The 21,659-nt window shown below is 48.8% G+C and overlaps 1 protein-coding gene across 4 annotated transcripts in view; it reads left to right on the top strand.

The window, feature by feature from the left end:
• Positions 1-7,620: 7,620 nt before the first annotated feature.
• FGFR1 (fibroblast growth factor receptor 1) overlaps positions 7,621-21,659 on the top strand; it is a 54,304-nt gene continuing 40,265 nt past the window's right edge. For 3 of the 4 annotated variants that reach the window (XM_066380366.1, XM_066380364.1, XM_066380363.1), the window contains exons 1-2: positions 7,792-7,923; positions 16,894-17,072. In XM_066380366.1, the coding sequence (XP_066236463.1) occupies positions 16,982-17,072 (91 nt within the window). In that variant the 5' untranslated portion in view covers positions 7,792-7,923; positions 16,894-16,981. Of the gene's footprint in view, positions 7,924-16,893; positions 17,073-21,659 lie in introns of all 4 variants that reach the window. The other variant, XM_066380365.1, reaches the window with a different exon arrangement.

Below are 21,659 nucleotides of genomic sequence, written 5' to 3'. Positions count from 1 at the left end.
GGGGTATGCCTGTATCTATCTCATTGCTGTGAGGTTTTAATGAAATGACCTGTGTAAAAACCTTTAGCAAGATATCTGCTCTTAGTAAGCATTAAATATAGCTATCATAGCCTCAAAACAAAACATTTTTTAAAGCCTCAAGCAGAGAGATCAAATCTAACACTGCTATTTGTATTTTCTATACACTTCTTAGAAAATAAGCTCACATGCTTGGAAGCCTATCAGGGTCAAACAAGTGGCTTTAGGAACACAACAGCGAATTCTTTGCCTCTATCTAGCCTTCCTGGAAGACCTAAGAGGACATAACATTCATCCAGATTGCTTTCTAGATAGGCCTCAGAAATCCACCCCAGCTGACTCAGCAAAGAAACGCCTAAAAAAAGAGAAAGAAAGAAAGGAAAGAAATGCCTTAAAAAAAATGCCTAGAGCAGTGTTTCAGTGTTTTTCAACCGCCAGTCTGTGGACTGGTGTCAGTCTGCCAGAAATTTTGTGCTGGTCCATGAAAGAGTCCACCATCCTGATGCTGTATGAAGATTATAGACCCAATGATTATAGACTCTATAATCTTCATACAACATCAGGGTGGTTAACTCTTTTGCTGACTGGCGCCAGTCCACAAACAGGCGATTGAAAACCACTGGCCTAGAGAACCCACCCCTTTAGCTAATGACCAAAGTCAGGTACGGACTGCAGGGCATTGTAGGAGAGGCAGGCCTCTGGCTCAGACAGGTTTCACAGAGGGACCTTGTGAGGGCTCTCCACTGGCTGGTTTGGATGAAAATAGGGCTCAAAGGGGTCTCTGAATGGCCGGAGAGGTCTCCAGCCCTTGCCGAACCCACCATTGTCCAGTCAACTGGGATTCCAGAACATCGGCTTTCATGTTCCCTCTCTCTCTCTCTCTCTCTTTCCAGATAAAAGCCACTTTGCAGGGGGTTGTGGTCACTACCAGCGAGGGCTTAGTTGTGCCTTGTGAAGGCTTGGGAGTGGCCACTTAGCTGTGGCCCAGATGGCTTTGCATCTAGCAGGGCATTTCTTCATGACCTCTCTTCTCGCTGAAAGAAAACATCATATCACTCAGCATATGTTTGCTTTTTGTAAATATCGGTTATTATTATTTCACTGATCATAAAAGTAGTGGTCAGGGCCAGGGCAACTTTGAGCAAGTTGGAAGAAGGTGCCACTTCCTCTGGGCAGATGTAGCTCAGCAGCAGCAGCACACAGAATTCCAGACCTGCCACACTCATACACAACCGGCTCAACTCTTCACATGATCCTATAAACACTCTCCTTGCAAAAAAGGCAAATGATACAAAGGTATGTGAAAAAGAAAGTGTAAGCCTCACACAATCACAACCTAGAGAAAACCACTATGGACAGTTTGGTTAGTAGACCTTTGTTTTGTTGAAAACAGGATAATGAAATTCAATTCGGGCAGTATAACTATAAGTAGGTACGTGATGATACTTTTAAATAGTATTAAAGGGCATAGTCTAAGAGTCCCCTTTCCACCCCTGAACTTCTGGTCATTCAATTCACCAGTTGTGTATGTGTGTTTCCTTCCAAGTAGTCTACATATAGATAAACATATAGGCATTTAGGTATCTGTATATGTGAGCATGTCTGCCCCTGTCATTTTTATACAAGTGATCTCATATACACAGTACAAAATGTCTTACTCTTTCTCCTTCATATTACTACATTATTTTTTAGTCCTTGTAACTAATAGGCAATTTTGCATTTACATATGTACCATGATTTATCTCACCACGTCCCCTGTGGGTCAGTCAGTTGGTGGATATGTATACTGTTTTCTGTGTTTTTCAGCCACAAATACTGTAATGATTATCATTGTGTAAGGATTACCATTATGTACATATATTATATATACACACACATATATAAACACATTGTATATATACATATATATTATATACAGTGTTCCTATACATAGGCAAGGCAATCTGTGTATTAAATTCCTAAAGAAGAATTATTGGGCCAAAGAGTATGTAAAGCATGTCCCTATGAAATATTGATTAACATTATCGAACTCCCACCAATCACCACTCCCACCAGCAATGGTTTTGAGTGCTTATTTCCCCAAACTCTCACTAACACTTTTATCTTCCAGTTTTTTTAAAATGCGTATCTGTCTTTTTTTAACTTATCTGGAAGAACACAGTCTATTTTTAAATTTCTTCCTTTCTGGCCCCACCCATCCCCATATCACCAAAAGTTCTTAACAACCCAGGAGATGTCATCTGCTACTCTGTTAGCATATCCTTGGATGGAAACCACTTCAAAGTTGAATCCTCAAGTATCCTGTCTAAACCGAGCCTTTGAAACTTTGATCTTTGTCCCTAGGCAGGGCAGAAGCATAAGGAACCGGGTCCCCTACTCCTGGGGAGTCCTCAGAAATGCAAATTGTCCACTGTTCTGTTACTGCCACCTCTGTCACCTCTTCAGTCCCCAGGACAGTGCTTCAGATGAATGGCTTTGACTGGGAAAGGGTTTGTAAGTTGAGGTCAGAAAAAGGGAAGAGTTTAGGGAGCTCTGAAGAAAACCAGAAGACAGAAGGCCAGCTGGTTTGCGGTGAGCGTTCTGAAGGGAGTCTATAGCCTAGACCAGGAACCGTGGCTGCAGGGTGCGCTGAGGTTGTACGAGCCTTGTTAATTATACATATATTCTTTTTCCACAGTAAAACCAATAACGAAAATGGCTGCTTATTTTGGGGAGTCAGCAAGGAAGGGGGAAGATTAACGGAAAAAAATATATTCTTTTCTGTAGCAGATCTTTGGGGAACAGGGAACTTAAGGGTGGCGGTAGTGAGTTGATAGTAGCGCTTTGAAGATACCTGGAATATAAATTCCAAAGAGGTGTCTTGGGCCAAAGAAAGCTCCTGAGCTAAAATGTAGCAACGACAGCTACTCTTTATTGACCACTTATTATGTGCCAGACATTGAGTTCCTCCCATCAGAGCAAGAGAGAACAGAAGCCTCAGCACCCCATGTGTACCCTCAGTCTTGCCTCCCTCGCTTGTCCCAGATGAGCTCGTGGGTTTTCACATGCTGTTTGTCATCATTCAAGAGTCAGGCATCAGTTCCCATGAGTTGTCTCCTTTCCTGATCTCTCCTCTCCAAATGCTCTGCCGGTGCCCCTGGTGTGGCATTATTTGGACTCCGCCAGCAGACTGTGAGCTCCCAGAGGCTGCACTCTTGTCTTTTTCATCTTTGGTTTCACCCTGCCTAGCCCAGTGCCTGACACATGAGAAATGCCCCCCACCCCGTCCCCAATGCTCAGTGAATAAATGTTGCGTCAGGGCCAGACAAGCAGAGCTGACACCACTGTGAGCTCCAAGCTCCCTTTCCCACTCTCAGTTGGTAGAAGAGAGTGAAATGTTATTTACAAAAACACCAAGTCAAACAAGGCCCTCCCTTCTTGATACGCTAAAACTGTGCTGAAAACAGCCAGGGGTCACCAAATGGCAGCCAGATGGTAACTGACTGCTGCTCCCTAACTCCAGGGGCCTGGGGCAAAAGGCTTGGCCGCCCACCTGCTTCTAGGGACCTGTGATCATCCACTACATAGGGAAAAACCCAGACAGTTCCTCCTGAATTCCCTCCTGCAACCAGCTCTCAGAGCAGCTGAGCCTCTGCTGGTTCCCACCATTCTGAGGGGCTCCCAACGCCCACTGGAGCAGCTCTGTGGCCAGCCTCCACCCAGCATAGGTACTGCTTGCCTGCCCGCACTTCTGTAACAGGGAGGTGTTAACTCTGCAGTACCAACCCAGTGTAAGGGGTGGGAACAGCTGGACAGTGAAATAGCTTCACTCAGATGGAGCAGAGGAGCCCTAGGAGAGACCAAGAACTCTGAGGACACAGAGTCAGGAGGAAGAGGGACTGGATTTTCTGCAATGTTCCCAAACAAAGAGAACTGCTCGGGCTTTGGGGAGAGCTCCGTTTCCCTCTGTTCCATTCAGGACGGGTTTCCTCCTCCCACAGATCCAGGAGGCAACAGGCCCCCAGCTGGTTATCAGGTCCTCCAGCATGAGGGCTTTTGTCTCCCCCTCAGACATCTAGCTGGCAGGGCAAGGGGCCTACAAATCCTCCCTGACCCTCCCAGCTCTTTGTTATCTCACAGGGAAGATTACATTTCTGTGTGGGGAGGCAAGGTGCCAGGAGGCCTCTGAGCAGGACAGAGTCAAGCAGAGCGATGGTCTGACCCCCTCTGTCTGGAGCTGGTCAGGACTGCTTGGGGATGCTTTTCCTCCTCTGGCCTGGGGCCTGTCCCAAAGAGGAGGGTCTGCATTTCTGAAAGAGAAGGAGGAGGAGCAGCTCAGAAGAGGAGTGAGGCTGGAAGGATAAAAGCAGGCAGCTCTCAGGTATTCAGGAGCCATGTCTGTGGTCTGTGGATGGCCCGTGCATTCTCTGGGTTTCTCACTTCTCCATTTCCCTGTTTTTGGCTATTTCTCTAAGAACTAGGCGAGGGAGAGTTATCAAGTTAGCCACTTGCTTTCATTTCGGTTTCTTGCTAAATCTATAGAGAAATTTGTTCAGCATCAGGTCTAGGTCCCTTAACACCAAACAGACAAACATTTAGACCATTCTCTTTCTATTTAAATCAAGGGCATATTCTTCAGCTTCCTCTTTTGGGTTCCAAATACTCCTAAATGCTTCCAAATCAGCAGACAAAAAAAGATGGATTCAAATCCCCTTGTTTTAGAAGAATCGTCAAGAGAAGAGTGATATATTTTCTTTTAGTAAAAAAAAGTGGGAAAATGGTAGTTAGGTGTTGATATTAAGTGCTGTATTTTCCATGGCTCATCTTTCCAGTCATATTCTCCTCAAATTGTATTTTGTCCTCTGGTCACCCTCATCAAGTTCATCAACAACAAAAACACATAAAATACCACCTGAGTAATCCTGATACAGAGATGGGATCTTTGCCCTAGTACAGTTTAGGAGTTCGTTCAAGAGAAAAAAGACAACTAACAAGGTTCTGTTAAGTATCAAATCAATGACGGCCCTGGCCGGTTGGCTCAGTGGTACAGCGTCGGGCTGGCGTACAGAAGTCTCAGGTTCGATTCCCTGCCAGGGCACACAGGAGAAGCGCCCATTTGCTTCTCCACCCCTCCCGCTCTCCTTCCTCTCTGTCTCTCTCTTCCCCTCCCGCAGCCAAGGCTCCATTGGAGTGAAGATGGCCCGGGCGCTGGGGATGGCTCCTTGGCCTCTGCCCCAAGCTCTAGAGTGGCTCTGGTCGCGACAGAGCGACGCCCCCTGGTGGACGTACCGGGTGGATCCCGGTCGGGCGCATGCGGGAGTCTGTCTCTCCCTGTTTCCAGCTTCAGAAAAATACAAAAAAAAAAGTATCAAATCAATGAGACATAGCAGACGGCAGGTAGGGGTTCCAGGAACGGACAGTGCTGGGATTGGCAGGGAAGGTCTCTCCAAAGGAGAGGGGCATGAGTTTGGCCTTCTTATAGGCCTGGAATGCGAATTATTTATAATAAAAGAGGCCTGCTGGATGGGCAGCTTATATGGGGGGGGGGGTATAAACAGAGCCTGACCAGGAACCAAATGGTTGAAGGGTGGAGAGAGAGGCTTGCAGGTGGAATAATCCTAGAAACAATGGTTGAAGTTTACTTATTCCACAGATATGAGAATTCTTGCCCTTTAGTTAGTTTTAAATTTATTCATTTATTCGATACTTATTGAATATGTACACTTTGATCAGTCAGTAAACATTTATTGAGCACCTACTATGTGAATGACGCTGTGTTGGTCTATATTCTTTCGCCTGCTGATCAAATAGAGAAATAACTTGAGACTCTTTTCTTAAATTTAGGGGAAAAGGAGTTACCTTGTTCTGTATTTAAGATTCCACAGCTTTACAAGTTTAGGCTAGGTGAGGATGAGGGAACAGGGACTACCATTAACTTACATAGTAACTTCTATTTGTGGCACATTATTGGTACACTGACATCTGTTATTTTATTTAATTTGATTCTCATGACAACCTTGTGAGGGAGTCCCAATCAACTGGGGGTAATATGTAAACAAGTCTTGATTTTTTTCAGATGCATGGCTTGAACAAAATCTAAGTAGTTTATAAGAATGGATGTATGTATCTTTCGGCCTGACCTGTGGTGGCGCAGTGGATAAAGCGTCGACCTGGAATGCTGAGGTCGCCGGTTCAAAACCCTGGGCTTGCCTGGTCAAGGCACATATGGGAGTTGAAGCTTCCAGCTCCTCCCCCTGTTCTCTCTCTCTCTCTCTCTCTCTCTCTCTCTAATAAAAAAATGAATAAATAAAATCTAAAAAAAAGAATGGATGTATCTTTCATACTTAATGTGACATACTTCTCACCCTACCAGTAGTCCCCACCCGGGTACCATGGAAGTTGTAGAAAAAATACCGACTCTTTGTTCCTTCCTGTGACAGTCTGCTTCCTCAGTTCTGAGGAAGTCTAAGAATTTGTATTTTTTAGAAATGCTCCCACAGAACTCCTGTCCATTTAGATTAAAGAACCAGTAGATTATACTACTGTGTAAGAATCCAGGGCAAAGGGCGTTTTAGCCACTTTCCCTCGGGTTCCATAGAGTACCAGAGCATGTTCCGGATGGACTCTGATTAATTTACAGACCAACTCCACCTCTCAACTCCCACTACCGTCTTTGCTTCCGAAACATGAACGGCAGGCTGGAGAGTTCTGGGGGCCAAGAACGGTGCTGCAGAATTTACAGGCCCCAACTTCCCATGGACCACAAAATCTAACGTATGTGGCTAGGGTAAAATGAGAGGGAAGGGCTGGGTCTGAGGAGGGGCTCGACCTTGTCATGAGTAAAAAGTCTGCATTTATTGAGTAACTATGCCAGGCCCTCATTTAATCCTCAACTCTACATGTAAAATACTGTTATCTCCTTATACAGATGAGAAAACAGAGCAAGAAAATTATATTCCCCAAGCACACAGTCAGACTTCAAAGGCCATGCTGCCATGTACAACCTCAGGGCGACAGCGTTTTCTCACCTCACCCCCAAAACTGCTCATCTGTTCACTGCCTGAAATTCGGGCGCCCTCCTAGGCGATGCAGGGATGGAAGGGCACGCGCGCACTCAGATGGCAAACCAGCCCGCGGAAAGGCGCGGCCGAGCGCGGAGCAGCTCAGCCTGCTCCCCCCTCTCCCCGGCCGAGGCTCCGGAACTACAAAGCCCAGCAGGCAGCTGCAGGGGGAGGAGGAGGGGGTGGGACTAGCGCGGGGTGGGAGTGAGAGAGCGAGCCCCGCGCCTCGCCGGCGCACAGCGCTCGGAGCGCTCCTGCGGGCACTGGCACGGCGGCCTCGGCAGCCGGGAGCGGCGAGCGGAAGCCCGAACTCGGGTGCAGCCGCAGCGCGCGGAGGAGCCAGGGCTGTGCCCGGAGCTGGGCGGAACGTGGGACAGGACCGAGACTCTGCTTAGCGCATTGCGGCGACCTCGCCTTCCCCCGGCGTGAGCGCGCCGCAGCTGGAAAGCAGCGGAGACTAAGGACTCTTCTCTGGACCGAGGGGTGCCCCGCAGGGCGCACGGTACCGGGACTGCAGTCGGGCACGCCGCGGTGCCGGGGCCCCTTCAAGGAGATGACGCCCGGGCGGCAAGAAGCGTGAGGCGCCGCCGCCGGGTCTGGAGAGGGGGGCCACAGGGTCTGGAGACCCCGGGCGGCGGACCGAGCCCTCCCCCAGCCCCGCCTCCGGGGCACCAGCCTCGGCTCCATTGTTCCCGCCCGGACTGGAGGCGCCGGGCGCCGAGCGCCACCGGGAGTCGAGCGCCGGCCGCGGGGCTCTCGCGGCCCCGCCAGGAGCCCGGGGGCGGCGGGCCGGGGACGCGGGCGCCTGCCCGCCCGCACAAGCCACGGCGGACTCTCCAGAGGCGGAACCGCAGCGCCGAGTGAGGTAAGAGTCGCGGCGCCCCCAGATCCGGGGCGGGCTTGGCATCCCGAGCGGCCCCCGGCGCTGGAGCCTCCTGGCTGCGCGCTTCCCCTGCCGCAGCCGGGTCGGGTCCGTCGCCTCCCGTCGCTGGTTACCCGCCCCCCTCCACCTCCCGACTCCCTCCCCAGCGCTCTGCACCCCCCTTTTGTCTCCCCTCCCTCCCTTGGCTTGCGTCGCCTTCTGCGCCCCCTGCCCGCGCTCGTCCTGCCGCTTAACTTTTCCGCCAACTCGCACTGGGGAGCTGGCGAAGCGGCGGCGGCGGCTCCGCGGTGAGTCCGGGTAGGGACGGCCGGGATGGAGGCGGCGGCGGCCCTTGACGTCCTTGGACTAGGGAAGAGGGTGGGAGTGGGCGGCGAGGTGCGGTGTGTGTACGTTGCATTCCACTTCGTGTCTTCTTAGTCCACTCGTGGGGACTCACCGCAATTCAGCAGGTAGCTTTGGGTGGAACGGTAAAAATGCAGGCTGTTTCTAAGTCCTTTTCCACCTCGGAAAAGTCCGGGGTCGGGGTTGGGCTGCGTGGAGGGGCATGAAGAGGGAATGATGTGGAGGGGTAAGTTAGCTCCTCTCCGAATAGGTTTTAACTTCGGTGTCGTCACCAAATGGCTGCATCTGCCTTAGTGGAGCGAGAAAGGAATTCCCTTTTCTAGAAGGGCTTATCTTCTACTTAGCCCATCTCGGAAAGGGTCAGAAGTTTGTGGAAAGGGAGGGCGCCCAGCGGGTGATGTTAAGCCCAACCCTGGGTCTGGGGGAGGGGAGCGTTCTGTTCCAATCTGGTTCTAAGAGGTGGGGGAAGGGATGAGGGTTTTGTCCGGTGCAGTTCACTCGGCGGAGATGCTTGTTGCTTCTCTGGCCCAGACCCCTCTTCCCCCCACCTCCTCCCGTCATGTTTGGGGTTGGGAGAAGAGGGTCTAGAACCCGAATTTGCGAAGTAATCTATTGACGTTGTAAATGGAATTCATTTAACACTTAGCCTATGCAGGCAACCAGACCCCTTTGGGAGAGGGGGAGAAGCCTGCTTCTCCTTTCTGGGCCCAGAAGCTTATTAGCCCATTTAAAATTTTCTGTGGTGTTTTTCTCCCCCAACACGTTTCCCCCGGTTTCCAGATGTAGCAGCCGCATCTGGTTCTGTTTCACCCCACACGGGTACACCGCAGCCACGTTATTAACATCCCTCTTCCTCCCTTCACTCTCCCCAAATTAAAACTGGGATTCTTCAACTTGTCCTTTCCACCTCAGTCTTTAAAATTGCTTAAGACTTAGAGATGAGGCGTTGGGATCTGGGAGAAAAAGTTACCCTGGGTCCCAAGTTAAGATCTGATGATGGTGGTGCTTTCTGGATTGTCCGGAAAAGAGACATCGCAGAAGATGGGGCCAGGGTTTTAGGGGGTGGCACTTGAGAACAGTTCATCTGCTGGAGGTGGACTCTGTGGTCATGGGTCTGACCTTGAACTGGCCCTGACGGAAGTTTCTGAAAGTAAAGTATTGCTTCTGTCCTTACAGTTACAGCCGGGGCAGCGGGAGCATCTGACCCTGTCCAGAGCCCGCCGTCTCGTCTCCGGTCGCCCGGCGGCGGCGTCACGCGTCCCTTTTCCACCCTACAGGGAACAAGTCCAGAGCTCAGCGGCCGGGAACGTGGGCGGGGGGCGGGGGCGTGGGCTGTTGCTGCCAGAGGCGCTCCTTGTGAGTTTTTAAGAAGTTATTAGGGCTGCGGCCCCCGGAAAGTAAAGTGGGACATTTTACCATCCAAATAGCGGCTACAGTTTTGAAAGCGACGATTGTTAACAGGCTCTTCTTTTTTTTTTTGGAAATGTTCTTTGAGGTAGGAGAGCACTTTGTGGTCCAGAGTTGCGGGAGGGTGGGGAAAGTTGGTCTCTCTCACCCTCTCCTTTCCAGTCTCTTTCAAATTGAAAAAACTTCTCTGGTGTCTCCTTTGGGCGGTAGTTTTGGAGGCTGTAATGAAATCGCACTTTCTCTAGACATGGCAATTAAGGTGACTGTTTCCTCCGCAGATGTGCCCTGCCCTTTGCACCTCCGGACCAGCGCTTTTTTTGGAATACCATCTAAATAAATTGTAGAACCTTAGCCTTGAGACTGTTTAGCAAAAAGTAGCCATTTTCCCCCGTTGGCTCAGGCTCCTGGTTTCCTCTCTGAGGCTTGTTGAAAAGCTAAGTAGCAGGGCCCCGTGGGACATGCTTCAGTCTGGCTAATTACCCCGAGGCCTGGGTCATCTCCCTTCCTTTCAGTGACTGAGGGCGAGAGTGAGAGAGAGCCATTGCCGAACGTCTGTCCTGGTGGCCTGCTTCCCTAATGACTTGGCTCCGGCTGGGATGGTCAGTGACCAGCTCCTTGAAATATCTGTTGCATTTACTCTTAGTCATAGCTAAGTGTCAGCCTTTTAATGAGGGCCATTCGATGGATAGCTACTTGGACATGTGTGCTTTCACTGCCTGTTTTTATCATGCTTATAGAAATGCTCATCTTGGAGGCATTTTCACAAACAGGATTTGGGCCAGAGTGGGCACTACTTCCTTTGGTTCCCAAGTAGACAGCCTTGGGTGCTTCTTTATCTTGGCCTCTGGCCACGGAGGATGTTAGAAAGTTATGTTAGGCGCACTTAGAATAGTAAGGAACGCAAAAAGCACAGGAAGAAACAGAGGGAGCCTTGCAGATGCCATTGGCCCACCCCTCCTGAGGGAGAGGATTAGAGTAAGTACCCCCAGGCACGTAAGCCTGGGCTGGCTTTCTTCCTGGTGGACTCCTAAGGGCAGCAAGGTTGAGTTGAGCATTGAGTAAGCTGACTCCAACCATGGAGACCAAGGAAAATCCATGGGTTTTTCTTTGAGTTGTATGCTTTTTGTTTGTTTTGGGTGTTGACCTGAAACAAGACTCCTAAACTAGGCAATTTGCTCCTGAGAGCTTGGAGTCTTAGCAGCCAGTCCTTCTAAGCGCTTTCTTCTTGCCTCCATTTTTTAATCTCTTTCATCAAAATGGCTGTTAGTTTAAGAGCTTCCTAGAAAGGTTGGAGCCTGTGGCTGCGGGAGGAAAAGGCAGTAGAGAGAATGGATTCACACGTCTTGTTCTGAAGAGACCTCACATCACTTGAGTTTAATTTCCTCTTGGGAGAGTTGTCTCACATTTGTTTTCCCAAGAGTTTTGTAAAAGGTTTGAATGTGTCAGGGACTGGTGGGAGTCCAGATGTAAACTTTTAGAGAAGGTTCTGGTACTTCTAGAGAGGAGTACGTTCCAGACTCAGGCTAGGATATTTGCTTTCCCCCGAAGGTTGCATCTGCCTTAAACAGAAGTCCTCTTCTTACCGCTGTTCCCCCTTACAATGAAAGCAGCTGTGTTAGGTCCCCAAGTAAATAGCCCTCTCCTAGGTGAACAGCTCAAGAAGATGGTGGTGGTCCATCCACTCGTCCATCCTGTCTTCAACAGCTAGGTTGCCGAAATTATGGTGGAGCAGTTAAGTGTTTCACTTTTTTTTTCTCAGTAAATTTTTATATGCCTCACTCCCAAGGATATTTGAATACTTTTTTACAGGGACTCAAAATTTTACAATTAGTGTTTCTCTTGAACCAACTAAAATTCTGCACGCTGAGCTGCGTAACTTTTTTCAGATGATTAGTAAGTACTTGCTCCACCACTCTCTCAGCATGAGCAGAGAATGCTCACTTTTGGGAAAGGCAACCCTTTCTGTTAAGAAATAAGTCTTGCCCAACCAGGCGGTGGCACAGTGGTTAGAGAGTCAGACTGGGATGAAGAAGGACCCGAGTTCGAGACCCCGTGGTCACCAGCTTGAGTGCGGGCTCATCTGGCTTGAGAAAAAGCTCACCAGCTTGGACCCAAGGTCGCTGGCTTGAGCAAGGGGTTAACTCAGTCTGCTGAAGGCCCGCAGTCAAAGCACATATGAGAAAGCAATCGATGAACAACTAAGGTGTCACAACGAAAAACTGATGATTGATGCTTCTCATCTCTCTCCATTCCTGTCTGTCTACCCGACTCTCTCTCTGTCCCTGTAAAAAAAAAAAAAAAAAAAGAAATGTCTTATTCCCGTCTATAGGAATTACTATTGTGGTGTCACTTCCCTAATTCTGAGGAATTGGGAGGTTTAGAAAATGTCCCAGTATATTTTGAAGTAAAGCTCAGCTGGCTTAACAAGGAGTACCTCACTGTTGCTTTTCTCTGGCATTCTCAGCCTCTTTTCTGCCCAGAGTGTCAATGTCAGTTTCTTTTCAATCAGCCTTTCTTTCTTTCATTCATTTATTCATCCAGTTAATAAATGTGTCAGCATCTGCTGTGTACATATTAGGTGCTAAGGGTATTGACAAAGGCTAGTCAGGTACAGACCCAGCCGTTAAGGAGCTCGTGATCCCGTGGTGTTTTGGAAATTCAGAGGGAAGAGATCTTTAGCTACAAGGCCCAAGACTTGTGGCTTTCTTAGGTGGGGCTCAGAGAATATGAAAGCTTGGCCCTTTGAACATGGAGGAAAAGGCAGGGAAACACTTGGGCAGGGCATGGAGGTTGCTTAGAGCTGTGCTGCCCATAGAAATAAAACACAAGTCACATGTAATCTTAGATTTTCCTAGTAGCCACGTTAGAAATAAAATAATTCACCCTGGCCGGGTAGGTTGGTTGTTAGATCATCTTCCTGATATGCAAAGGTTGTGGGTTCGATCCCCAGTTGGGGCACATACAGGAACAGATCAATGTTTCTCTCTCTCTCTCCTCTCTCTCTCTCTCTCTCTCTTCCTCTCTCCTTCTCTCTCTCTCTCTCTCCCCCCTCTCAAATAATAAATACATTAAAAAATTAGAAAAATTCTGTAAAAAGAAACAGGCAGAATTAGTTTTTCCTAATTTGTTTCAATTGTGGTAATATATTTAATTTAGCCCAATATATCCAAAATATTATAATACGAACATGTAATCAATATAAAAATATTGAGATACTTTACTTTTTTTAATACCAAGTTTTCAAAATCTATGTTCATTTTTAGTACACCCCAATTCTCACTAGCCACATTTCAGTTGCTCAATAGCCACACGTGGCTGGTGGCCATCATGTGGGGACAGTTAGGTCTATAGCAGTGGTCCCCAACCCCCGGGCCACGGACCGGTACCGGTCCATGGGCCATTTGGTACTGGTTCGCAGAGAAAGAATAAATAGCTTACATTATTTCCGTTTTATTTATATTTAAGCCTGAACGATGTTTTATTTTTTAAAAATGACCAGATTCCCTCTGTTACATCCGTCTGAGACTCACTCTTGACGCTTGTCTCGGTCATGTGATACATTTATCCGTCCCACCCTAAAGGCCGGTCCGTGAAAATATTTTCTGACATTAAACCTGTCGGTGGCCCAAAAAAGGTTGGGGACCACTGGTCTAGAGGATGGAGCTTGAAGATAGATAGTGAGAAATATTTTTGTAAGGGTAGGAAGTCTGTGTCCTCCTGCTGCCAGTTCTCACAATATCCTGAGAGTGCTCCCCAGGAGTGACTGATAGCAGTGTTTATAATTCCTTACATTTGATGAGGACTTTAAAGAGGAGAGAGTAGCTACTTTCAGCCACACTGCCCATCTGATCCTCATAACTTGTGATGTAGGCAGGGCAAATATTTTAGCCCCCTCTACAGGTGCGAAACTGAGGCTTAGAAAGGTTCATCGACTCTCTCAGTGTGGCAAAGTCACATGTGGAAGGGCAAGAATTAATTTGTTACTTTTTCCAGAGAATAAAAAGAAAAAGACTTGGCCCAGAACTCATAAGCTAATTTTCCTTACATCATTTTTGTACAAAAAGATCTGATGGTCATAGAATCTTTACTCCTAGAATTCAAGAGAAATGCAAAGTCATGGAGTCTATCTAGCCCCTGTTTTCTCACCAGCCACTATCTCGTCTTCCACTAGTTGGTACTTAGAGAGGAGAGAGCAGGACTTTCACCCACACTGCCCACTGGATCTTCATAACTGCCTATGCTATAGGCAAAGGAAATATTTTAGTCCCTCCAACAACTGGGAAAGCCGAGATGTACATGTGTGTGTTCCTTTCCCCCTCCCTCCGCTTCCCTAGGGACCTCTGCACCAGGCAGAGTCGCTGCCGGTCCCCAGAGATCCTGAGGTGTGGGAGAACTGATGGTGAGGCTAACTGCAGGGTCTCTGAGGAAGCTGCTGTGTACACCTGGGAGCTGCAGGTCGCATTTGTCCAGCAGTCAAGGAAGGAGACTGTTTCCGAGGGACTTTAAGAATTCGTTAGTTAATAGAATGAGAAAAAGGTGAGATGGAGGGAGGAGGTGGCAGTCCCTAGAGTCCCCGGCAGTGTGTGTACTAGTGGTTTGCACCACCATTTCCTGCAGTGGGGCGTGTGCCCACTTCCCTTCTCGTTCCGGGAGTTGGTGCCAGGTAGAAGCTGGATTTTCTTAGTATCCTTTGTTTTACAGGTGTGGGACCAGAGGCCCAGAGGGGAAGCAGAAGGGACTGTTGCAGGGAAGCTGCCAGATTAGTGTGAAGTGCTTTGAGCGCAGAGCTGAAAGAGGACAGGCAGCAGCCAGCCCACACCTGTGAGGAGGTGGGCAGACTTTTCAGGGGCCCGAGTGGTCAGGTGGCAGTGGAAGCTGCCTGTCTATTACGTTTGAAAACAACTCTAACCATTTCAAGATGATAGTATTCTTTCCCACTGGATACTAAAAATTCATTCATGATGCTAGTGGTTCCTGTGGGACTTAGGTTCTGAGTTGGGTATATATACCCTGTTGGGTGATAGGCCTGCATCAGTTTGGTGTATCTTTGGGATGTAATGATATATGGAATGTGGTTTCGGGGTGTCCTCTGGCAAGCATCGCTTCTATCCCAGCCCAGGGATCATGCTCCATCCTGTGTCCTAGATGGCACATCTGTGAGCTGCTTCCAAGGGTCTTTCAACCAATGGAATTGAGAACTGAGGCTCGTCTATTACCAGAGTTACCTCGGATCTGTCCTTATCTACTTGGTTTCTCTGTGGCACAGGGATGCCCTTTGGAGAAAGTGAGTTTTGTGTCAGATAGAACGAGGTTTGCGGCCTGACCTGTGGTGGCGCAGTGGATAAAGCGTCGACCTGGAAATGCTGAGGTCGCCGGTTCGAAACCCTGGGTTTGCCTGGTCAAGGCACATATGGGAGTTGATGCTTCCTGCTCCTCCCCCTTCTCTCTCTCTGTTTCACTCTCTCTCTCCTCTCTAAAAATGAATAAATAAAAATTTTTAAAAAAAGAACGAGGTTTGCTCAATCACTAATTTCCTTCCTCCTGCCTTGTTCTCCAGCATCTGAAATCCTGAGTGATGAGAATTTCTGTGCTGTTGCTTACCAGCTACATATCCTTGGGCACATACTTAACCACTTTGAGTCTCAGTTTCCTCATGGCATAAAGGGGAATAATAATTCCAACACACACACACACCCCCATTTATAGTGAGGAAGAAATCATGTTTTATACTTAGAGATTTTACCTGGTACATGCTTGGCATGTAGTGGATATTCAGTAAACCTTTGTTCTGGTCTTTCTCTCCTAGTCCCTTTAGCAAAACTCAAGGCAAGACTCTTCTAGTCCCTATTTAGAAAAATAAAAGAGAAATGCTTACTTCTGCTTTGATTTGAAATCATATAAAAATTTTAGGAAAGCCTGGGGAGGGAGCTGATGGTAGTGTATTCGTACACATGCTGGCAAGCACATGCGAGCAAAGCCAAGAATCCGGGGGGTTTCTGCCAGCAGAGCCTGACTCACTCACAGGGGCCCCGGCTGGCTCCGCGGAGGCAGGGCTGAAGCACCACATTAGGGCATGTTCCGGGGAAGTGGATTCTCTGAATAACTTGGACAGTTCCCTGGAGTATTTAGGACAAAAGCCACCTGGAAGATGGAGATGGTCATCCCCACGTAGCCCAAACAGTGCCCAGAAAGTCTCACTACTTGGTAAATGTTTAGCAGCAACAATCCCTTGTTCCTTAAGACCCTAGGGGGTTGTCTTAAATTTTACCACTCCAGACTTGAGGTGGGTCAAGGGTTGCAGACTGTGCTTTTAAGGGCAGTGACGTGAGCCATCTTTGAGTTAGCCCTTGCAAGAGTGCTTTGACTGGTCTGTACAACCTTTTCTTCCCCACTTCTGGATTCATTTCTGTGGGACATCAGCCGGCGTCTTTCAGCACTGGGGAAGAGACCTGGACCCACCTCGCGGTCCCACACTCTGGGCTCTTTCTAAGGAGTTGCTGGGAGTTGTGTTCTCTCCCTAAGGGAAGCTGATAGCACCAGAGCTCCCTGTGATGCCTACAATTTCTGAGACTAAAAGAAAGGGCCCCGGAGATCACTCTTTTCAGCTTCCTCGTTGCATGGGTCCAGAGAGGGCCAGCACCGTGCTTGGCTCCCATTTCTAGTCCTCGGCTTGTTCCATGATTCTTCATCTCTCTTTACTCCATACCAAACCCTTGGTTTTGTCCTGGAGGGAATGAAGTCTTAGGCTAGAGTCATCAGCATGCTGAAAGCTCCTGCAGTCCCACCACCCTGTGAAGCCCTTGCCCACGAAGTGGCAGAACTATTTGGAACTTTCTGTAAAGCCATTTGCTTCCCCACCACAAATGATCTAGGCGCTTAAACCTTGGAGAACTTCATGACGATTTTTCCCAGCAACGCTTGTACACAGTAAATAGTTTAATTCAGTTCCACACTCAGTAAATAGTTGTAGAACTGAATTAAAGCACTCCTTTGTCTAAGTTAGGCCTATAACCTCGATTCAACACTGGGGCAGGACCACAGTTCTCCTCACTGTGTTTTAAGGAGGAAGTTATTGCTCCCAGCAGCACCCTCTGGACAGGCTGGCTCTGTGCCTGCTTTAGCTTCTTCTTCGCCTGCCACCTCCCCGCCATGCAGCCCCTCCTAAGTTTTTTTTTTTTTTTTTTTTTTTTTTCATTTCTCCAGAGTCAGCTTGAAAAGGAGGATCAAGCTCAAGGCAGAGTCTCCATGGAGGTGTGGAGCCTGGTCACCAACCTCTAACCGCAGAACTGGGATGTGGAGCTGGAAGTGCCTCCTCTTCTGGGCTGTGCTGGTCACAGCCACACTCTGCACTGCCAGGCCGGCCCCGACCTTGCCTGAACAAGGTAAGGCACAGGCTGAGGGTCAGCCTGAACTCTGGTCCTCAGAAACAGGGTGGGCTGGGCCGGACGTGATGTGTTTGGAGCTGACGTGGTCCACTGGGAAGGCTCCACCCCAGCCGAAGCAAAGGGCCGCTTTCCTGGAGGCGAGACGCCCGAGGTACCTGGGCTGGTTAGGGCCTGATTGTAAACATAACCACCTGCATGAGAGGTTGGGTCATGAAGGCTGGTGACATCCATTTATTTGCCAGAGGTGACATGCTCTAGGTGGGTTTATGCTTTTCTGAAAAAAGAACTTTTGATTGGGACCCAAGAGCCGGCTCCCTACCTAGACAGTTAATGAAATGGGGTTGGGTGGTGCAGTGGGGAGTGAGCGATCTATGAATTTGGGTTTAAAACTTACATCAGGCTGCAGGGGGCGTTGGGAAGTGGGAGCTTGGTAAAGACCTCTGGCTTCTAAAATTGTTCCAAAGACCCATCTTCTGTGAGGGTTGGCAGTCATGGCTGCGTACTTGCCGTGTTACCTTCCTTGACCGCATCTCACAGGCCCTGTTTGGCGGTCTGCTGGGCGGTTTGCCTTGGGTATGTGCCGCGGGAGAGAATCGGAAGAGATGAAAACCAGGGAGCCTAAGGGGGCACGGGAGGAGCTGGGAGAGAGTGGCAGCTTGTTGGCCATGCAGAGAGCTTATTGTATTAGTAACAGGAAGGACTTGCCCTGCTGGTCACAAGATTTGCTGGAGTTGTAAAAATACTTCATGGAGATTACAGGTACAGCATATCTGGTGGCTTTCGAGGGTCTTTAAGAACTAATATTTGGGTTTTTCTGCTGCCAAAGGGTGTGTGGCTTGTGATTGAGAAGGTTGGCAGGCAGTGGGTGAACGGCTCAGGTGTGCACATGCCATGGTGCGCGCGTTTGAAGGGCTGTCAGTCTCAGCTGTCAAAACCTACCTGAATGGTAAATGATGAGTGAGAATATCTGTCCTCTTGTATAGTGATGGGGAAGGAGGAGGGAAGGGTGTGTGAGACTTTCTGGAACGTGCACTGACTGGAGCAGGCAGATGAATGTTGCCTTCAGGGGCTGAACCGAAGGCAAGACCTGAGTAGAACATGCCAGAGACCCAGAGCAGGAGAGACCGTCTCTGCCCACAGGGAGCTCACTGTCTGGTAGTGGGGAGACTAGGACAGAGGTATCTCAATACAAGGTGGAGCGTGTTTAAACCGTGTTTACAACAAAATGTAGTGGACATGCAGAGGACGGTTCGGCCTGAGGAACTGACCGACATTCCAGATGGAACAGCATGAGGAAAGGCACTGAGACAGGATGTATAAGGTGTACAGAGAATAATGTATCTGGTGACTAGGTAGGTAGTCTGGGAGGTAACGCCCAGAAAAATTGGACTGAGTTATAAGCACATGGAAGGCCTTAAGCCCTGCTAAGGAAACTAGATCTACATGGATCAACCCTGGGGACCTTGAGCGGGTTTTGAGCAGGTATAGCAATGTGATCGAGCTTTTAGAAAATCTGGTGGCTGAAGGTGGATGGATGGGAGGAACAAAGTGGACGTGTTTGGATTCTGCTTTACTACTTAATAGCTGCATTACTTGCTTTGACAAATTAATTACTCAAGTACACTAAGCCTTAGTTTGCTCATCTTTAAAATGGGAACAATAGAGGATTAAGTGAGCTAATCCAGACAAAGCACTCATATGTAGAATGTTAGTAGCTGCCACCGCTGCTGCTTCCAGCCAGAGGGACTTCCGTTTTTATGTCTAGCTAAAGCAGTGGTAGTTAACCTGGCCCCTACCGCCCACTACTGGGTGTTCCAGCTTTCATGGTGGGCGGTAGCGGAGCAACCAAAGTATAAATAAAAAGGTAGATTTAACTACAGTAAGTTGTTTTATAAAGATTTATTCTGCCAAACTTAGCGAAAATCTGACATAAAGTACTTGGTAAGTAATTATTATTATATGCTTTAACTTGCTGTAACTCCGCTTTATAAATTTTATAAAGTAAAGTTACTTCCCTACTTTATAAATCACCATTACTGTGGAACGGGTGGGCGGTTAGAAAATTTTACTACTCAGATACAAAAGTGGGCGGTAGGTATAAAAAGGTTGACTATCCCTGAGCTAAAGGAAGCGAAGATGTAAACTAGGGTGGGGGTCCTGAGATTGTACAGGAAGGAAAACATCGGAGGGAAAACATCTATAGAAATAGAATCGGTGGGTTGGTTTAAGTAGGTTGGCTGTTGGGTCCGAGTGACTAGAGACAGAGCCGAGATGAGAGTAAGAGAGTAACTTTTAGAGTATGGGAGGTGGGGGTTGTGAGGAGTCAAGAAGATTCGGATCAGCCACAGTGTAGATGGTGATAAGAGTGTCCAAAAGCAAGGAGGGCGTGGGTGAGAATATGAATTTATGATGGACCCTGCAGTACTTGAACACACACGCATCTTTCTCTAGTAAACTCTTTTGCAGGCTATAAATGAAGTGTCAAAAGGTGAATAGTATGGCTTTCGGGCCTGGGCACCTACCTACAGGCAGGAAAGATGTCTGAGGGTACAGCGTTGGAATTTTAGGGGTGGCAGTGGCAGAGTTGGTGAGGGGAATTCAAACCGCTGGCGGTGGCTCCAGACAAGGGAGGGAAGCCTGGGCAGGGATGGCGGGTGGAGCGGGGTGCTGAGAGTCCCGAGGAGGACAGAGTACAGGCCCCATAACAGGAAGGAGCGAACAGGCGAGGCGGAGGGGGGTTCGCAGGCTCTGCAGCAGTGAAGACTGAAGCCAGGTGGCCATTTTTTAAAATCACCTTCATTGAAATATAATGAGCATTCTGTAAGATAGACCAATTTTTACTGAATAGTTTGATATATTTTGATAAGTGTAACTACCAGCCCTGTCAAGATACGGAACCTTTTCCTCGCCCCCCCCCAACACCTCCCGCAGGCCCCTTGGCAGCAGGGACCCCCGGCGGCCACCAACCCCGCTCTCTGTCGCTGCAGATTAATTAGCTTTGCCTATTCCAGAATTTCATATAATGGAATGATATGGTGAGTGTGTGTCCGCTCACCTGTTGATGGCCTTTTAGTCTGTTAACCGTGTTGGCTGTTACTGAAGCTCCTGTAGAGTTTTGTGTACAGTTTTTCGAGGAGGCTTTAAGGTTCCTCTGCTTCGGTTTTGGTGCTGGCTCTGCTACTCCCTGACCTTTGGCTCTTGGGATAGTTCCTCTTTGCGCCTCTGTAACGTATGTTGAGAATGCACGTCTGCCCCTAACGTCACAGGGAATATCAAGTGGGACTGTGTGCAAAGCTCCTAGAGCAGGGCCTGGTACATGGCCGGCCGCGGTGGGCGCCGTTTCCGGGGCCCACAGAACAGCGGCACGTGGTGAGGGGCCTGTGTCCCAGGCGGACCTGCAGTGCTGGGGGGCACCAAGGGGGGGACCCGCTGGGCCTGGGGCGCAGTTCCCTGTCCAGTTGCCCGAGTCCCTCTCTTCGTGCGGCCCTTTCATCTGACTGTCCCTCCTGAGCTTTGTGATAGCAGAACGCGGGCCCGTGGTCCTCACAGGAGGCTGTGAAGTCACAAGTGATAATCTGTCTCCATACTTTGTAAACTATAAGAAGGTGTGTCACAAATAAATGTAAAGTATTGTTTTGTAGTCCTGACAGTGCTGATTGTTAAGTAGTAATGCTGCTGTTGTCCTCAGTGTAAAAAGTGTGTCCAAAGGTTTAAAACAAACTACTCGAAACCCTGCTCAAGCTGAGAGCTTCTCCCCTTTAGAAAGGCTTTGCTGTGTGTGTGTGTGTGTGTGTGTGTGTGTGTGTGTGTGTGTTGGGAACCCCTCCCCCAGTCTGCAAATGCTCCTGAGGGAGTGGGGAGGGCCTGGAGTTTCTGGCTGTCTTTGGAAAGTTGATTTAATAAGGGTTCCAGGAAAACCAGCCTCCCTCCCTCCCTCTCCTTTCCCTTCTCTGGTTTAGGAACGGAAAGAGGCTCGCTTGTTTCAGACCAGGCTTTGAGGGAGAGGGGCGTTGTGCGGGTCGACTGAAGCTGGCTCACGGATAGAATGCCCCTTTAAAAAGATAAGCAGCAGCTTAAAAGACATTTTGAGCTTCAGGAGGGTTGTGTCTATAATTTTTTTTCTTTTTTAGAGTAAGACTTGGGGAAAAGCAAGTAAACCATTTTCAAGGCCGCTTGCAAGTGGGAGCGGGGGTCCTGCCCTCTTTTCAGCATAACATGGTTAAATACCCCACACCCTGTGGTAGAGCGGACAGTATGGGACACGCAGTCTCAAAATACTTGCCTACATGCTTGGAAATCTGCAACTAATAAGCAATTTAATGGGCAGGGGTTTTACAGCTCCTCCCACCTCTCCAGATTTGAAGGAGTCTGGTGGCCGGTTGAAGGGGGAGAGGTTACACTTAATGGAAAAGCTGCAGTTTCCATTTCTGGCTGCAAGCCCCCTGGATGCTGAGCTACAAAGCGAGGCTTTGTCTTTGTGTTCCGCGGAAACCTGCGCCCACGGGGGAGAGGCTGCAGGTGGTGCCAGCAACACTGCCCCAGCCGCAGGTTATAGGGCCCTGGCCACCCCAGGGAGCCCCCTAC

This window comes from Saccopteryx leptura, chromosome 4 (assembly GCF_036850995.1).
Source record: "Saccopteryx leptura isolate mSacLep1 chromosome 4, mSacLep1_pri_phased_curated, whole genome shotgun sequence".
In the NCBI taxonomy this organism is placed as follows: Eukaryota; Metazoa; Chordata; class Mammalia; order Chiroptera; family Emballonuridae; genus Saccopteryx; species Saccopteryx leptura.
The sequence above is the reverse complement of the archived record's forward strand: the minus strand, read 5'-3'. Positions and strand labels throughout refer to the sequence as shown.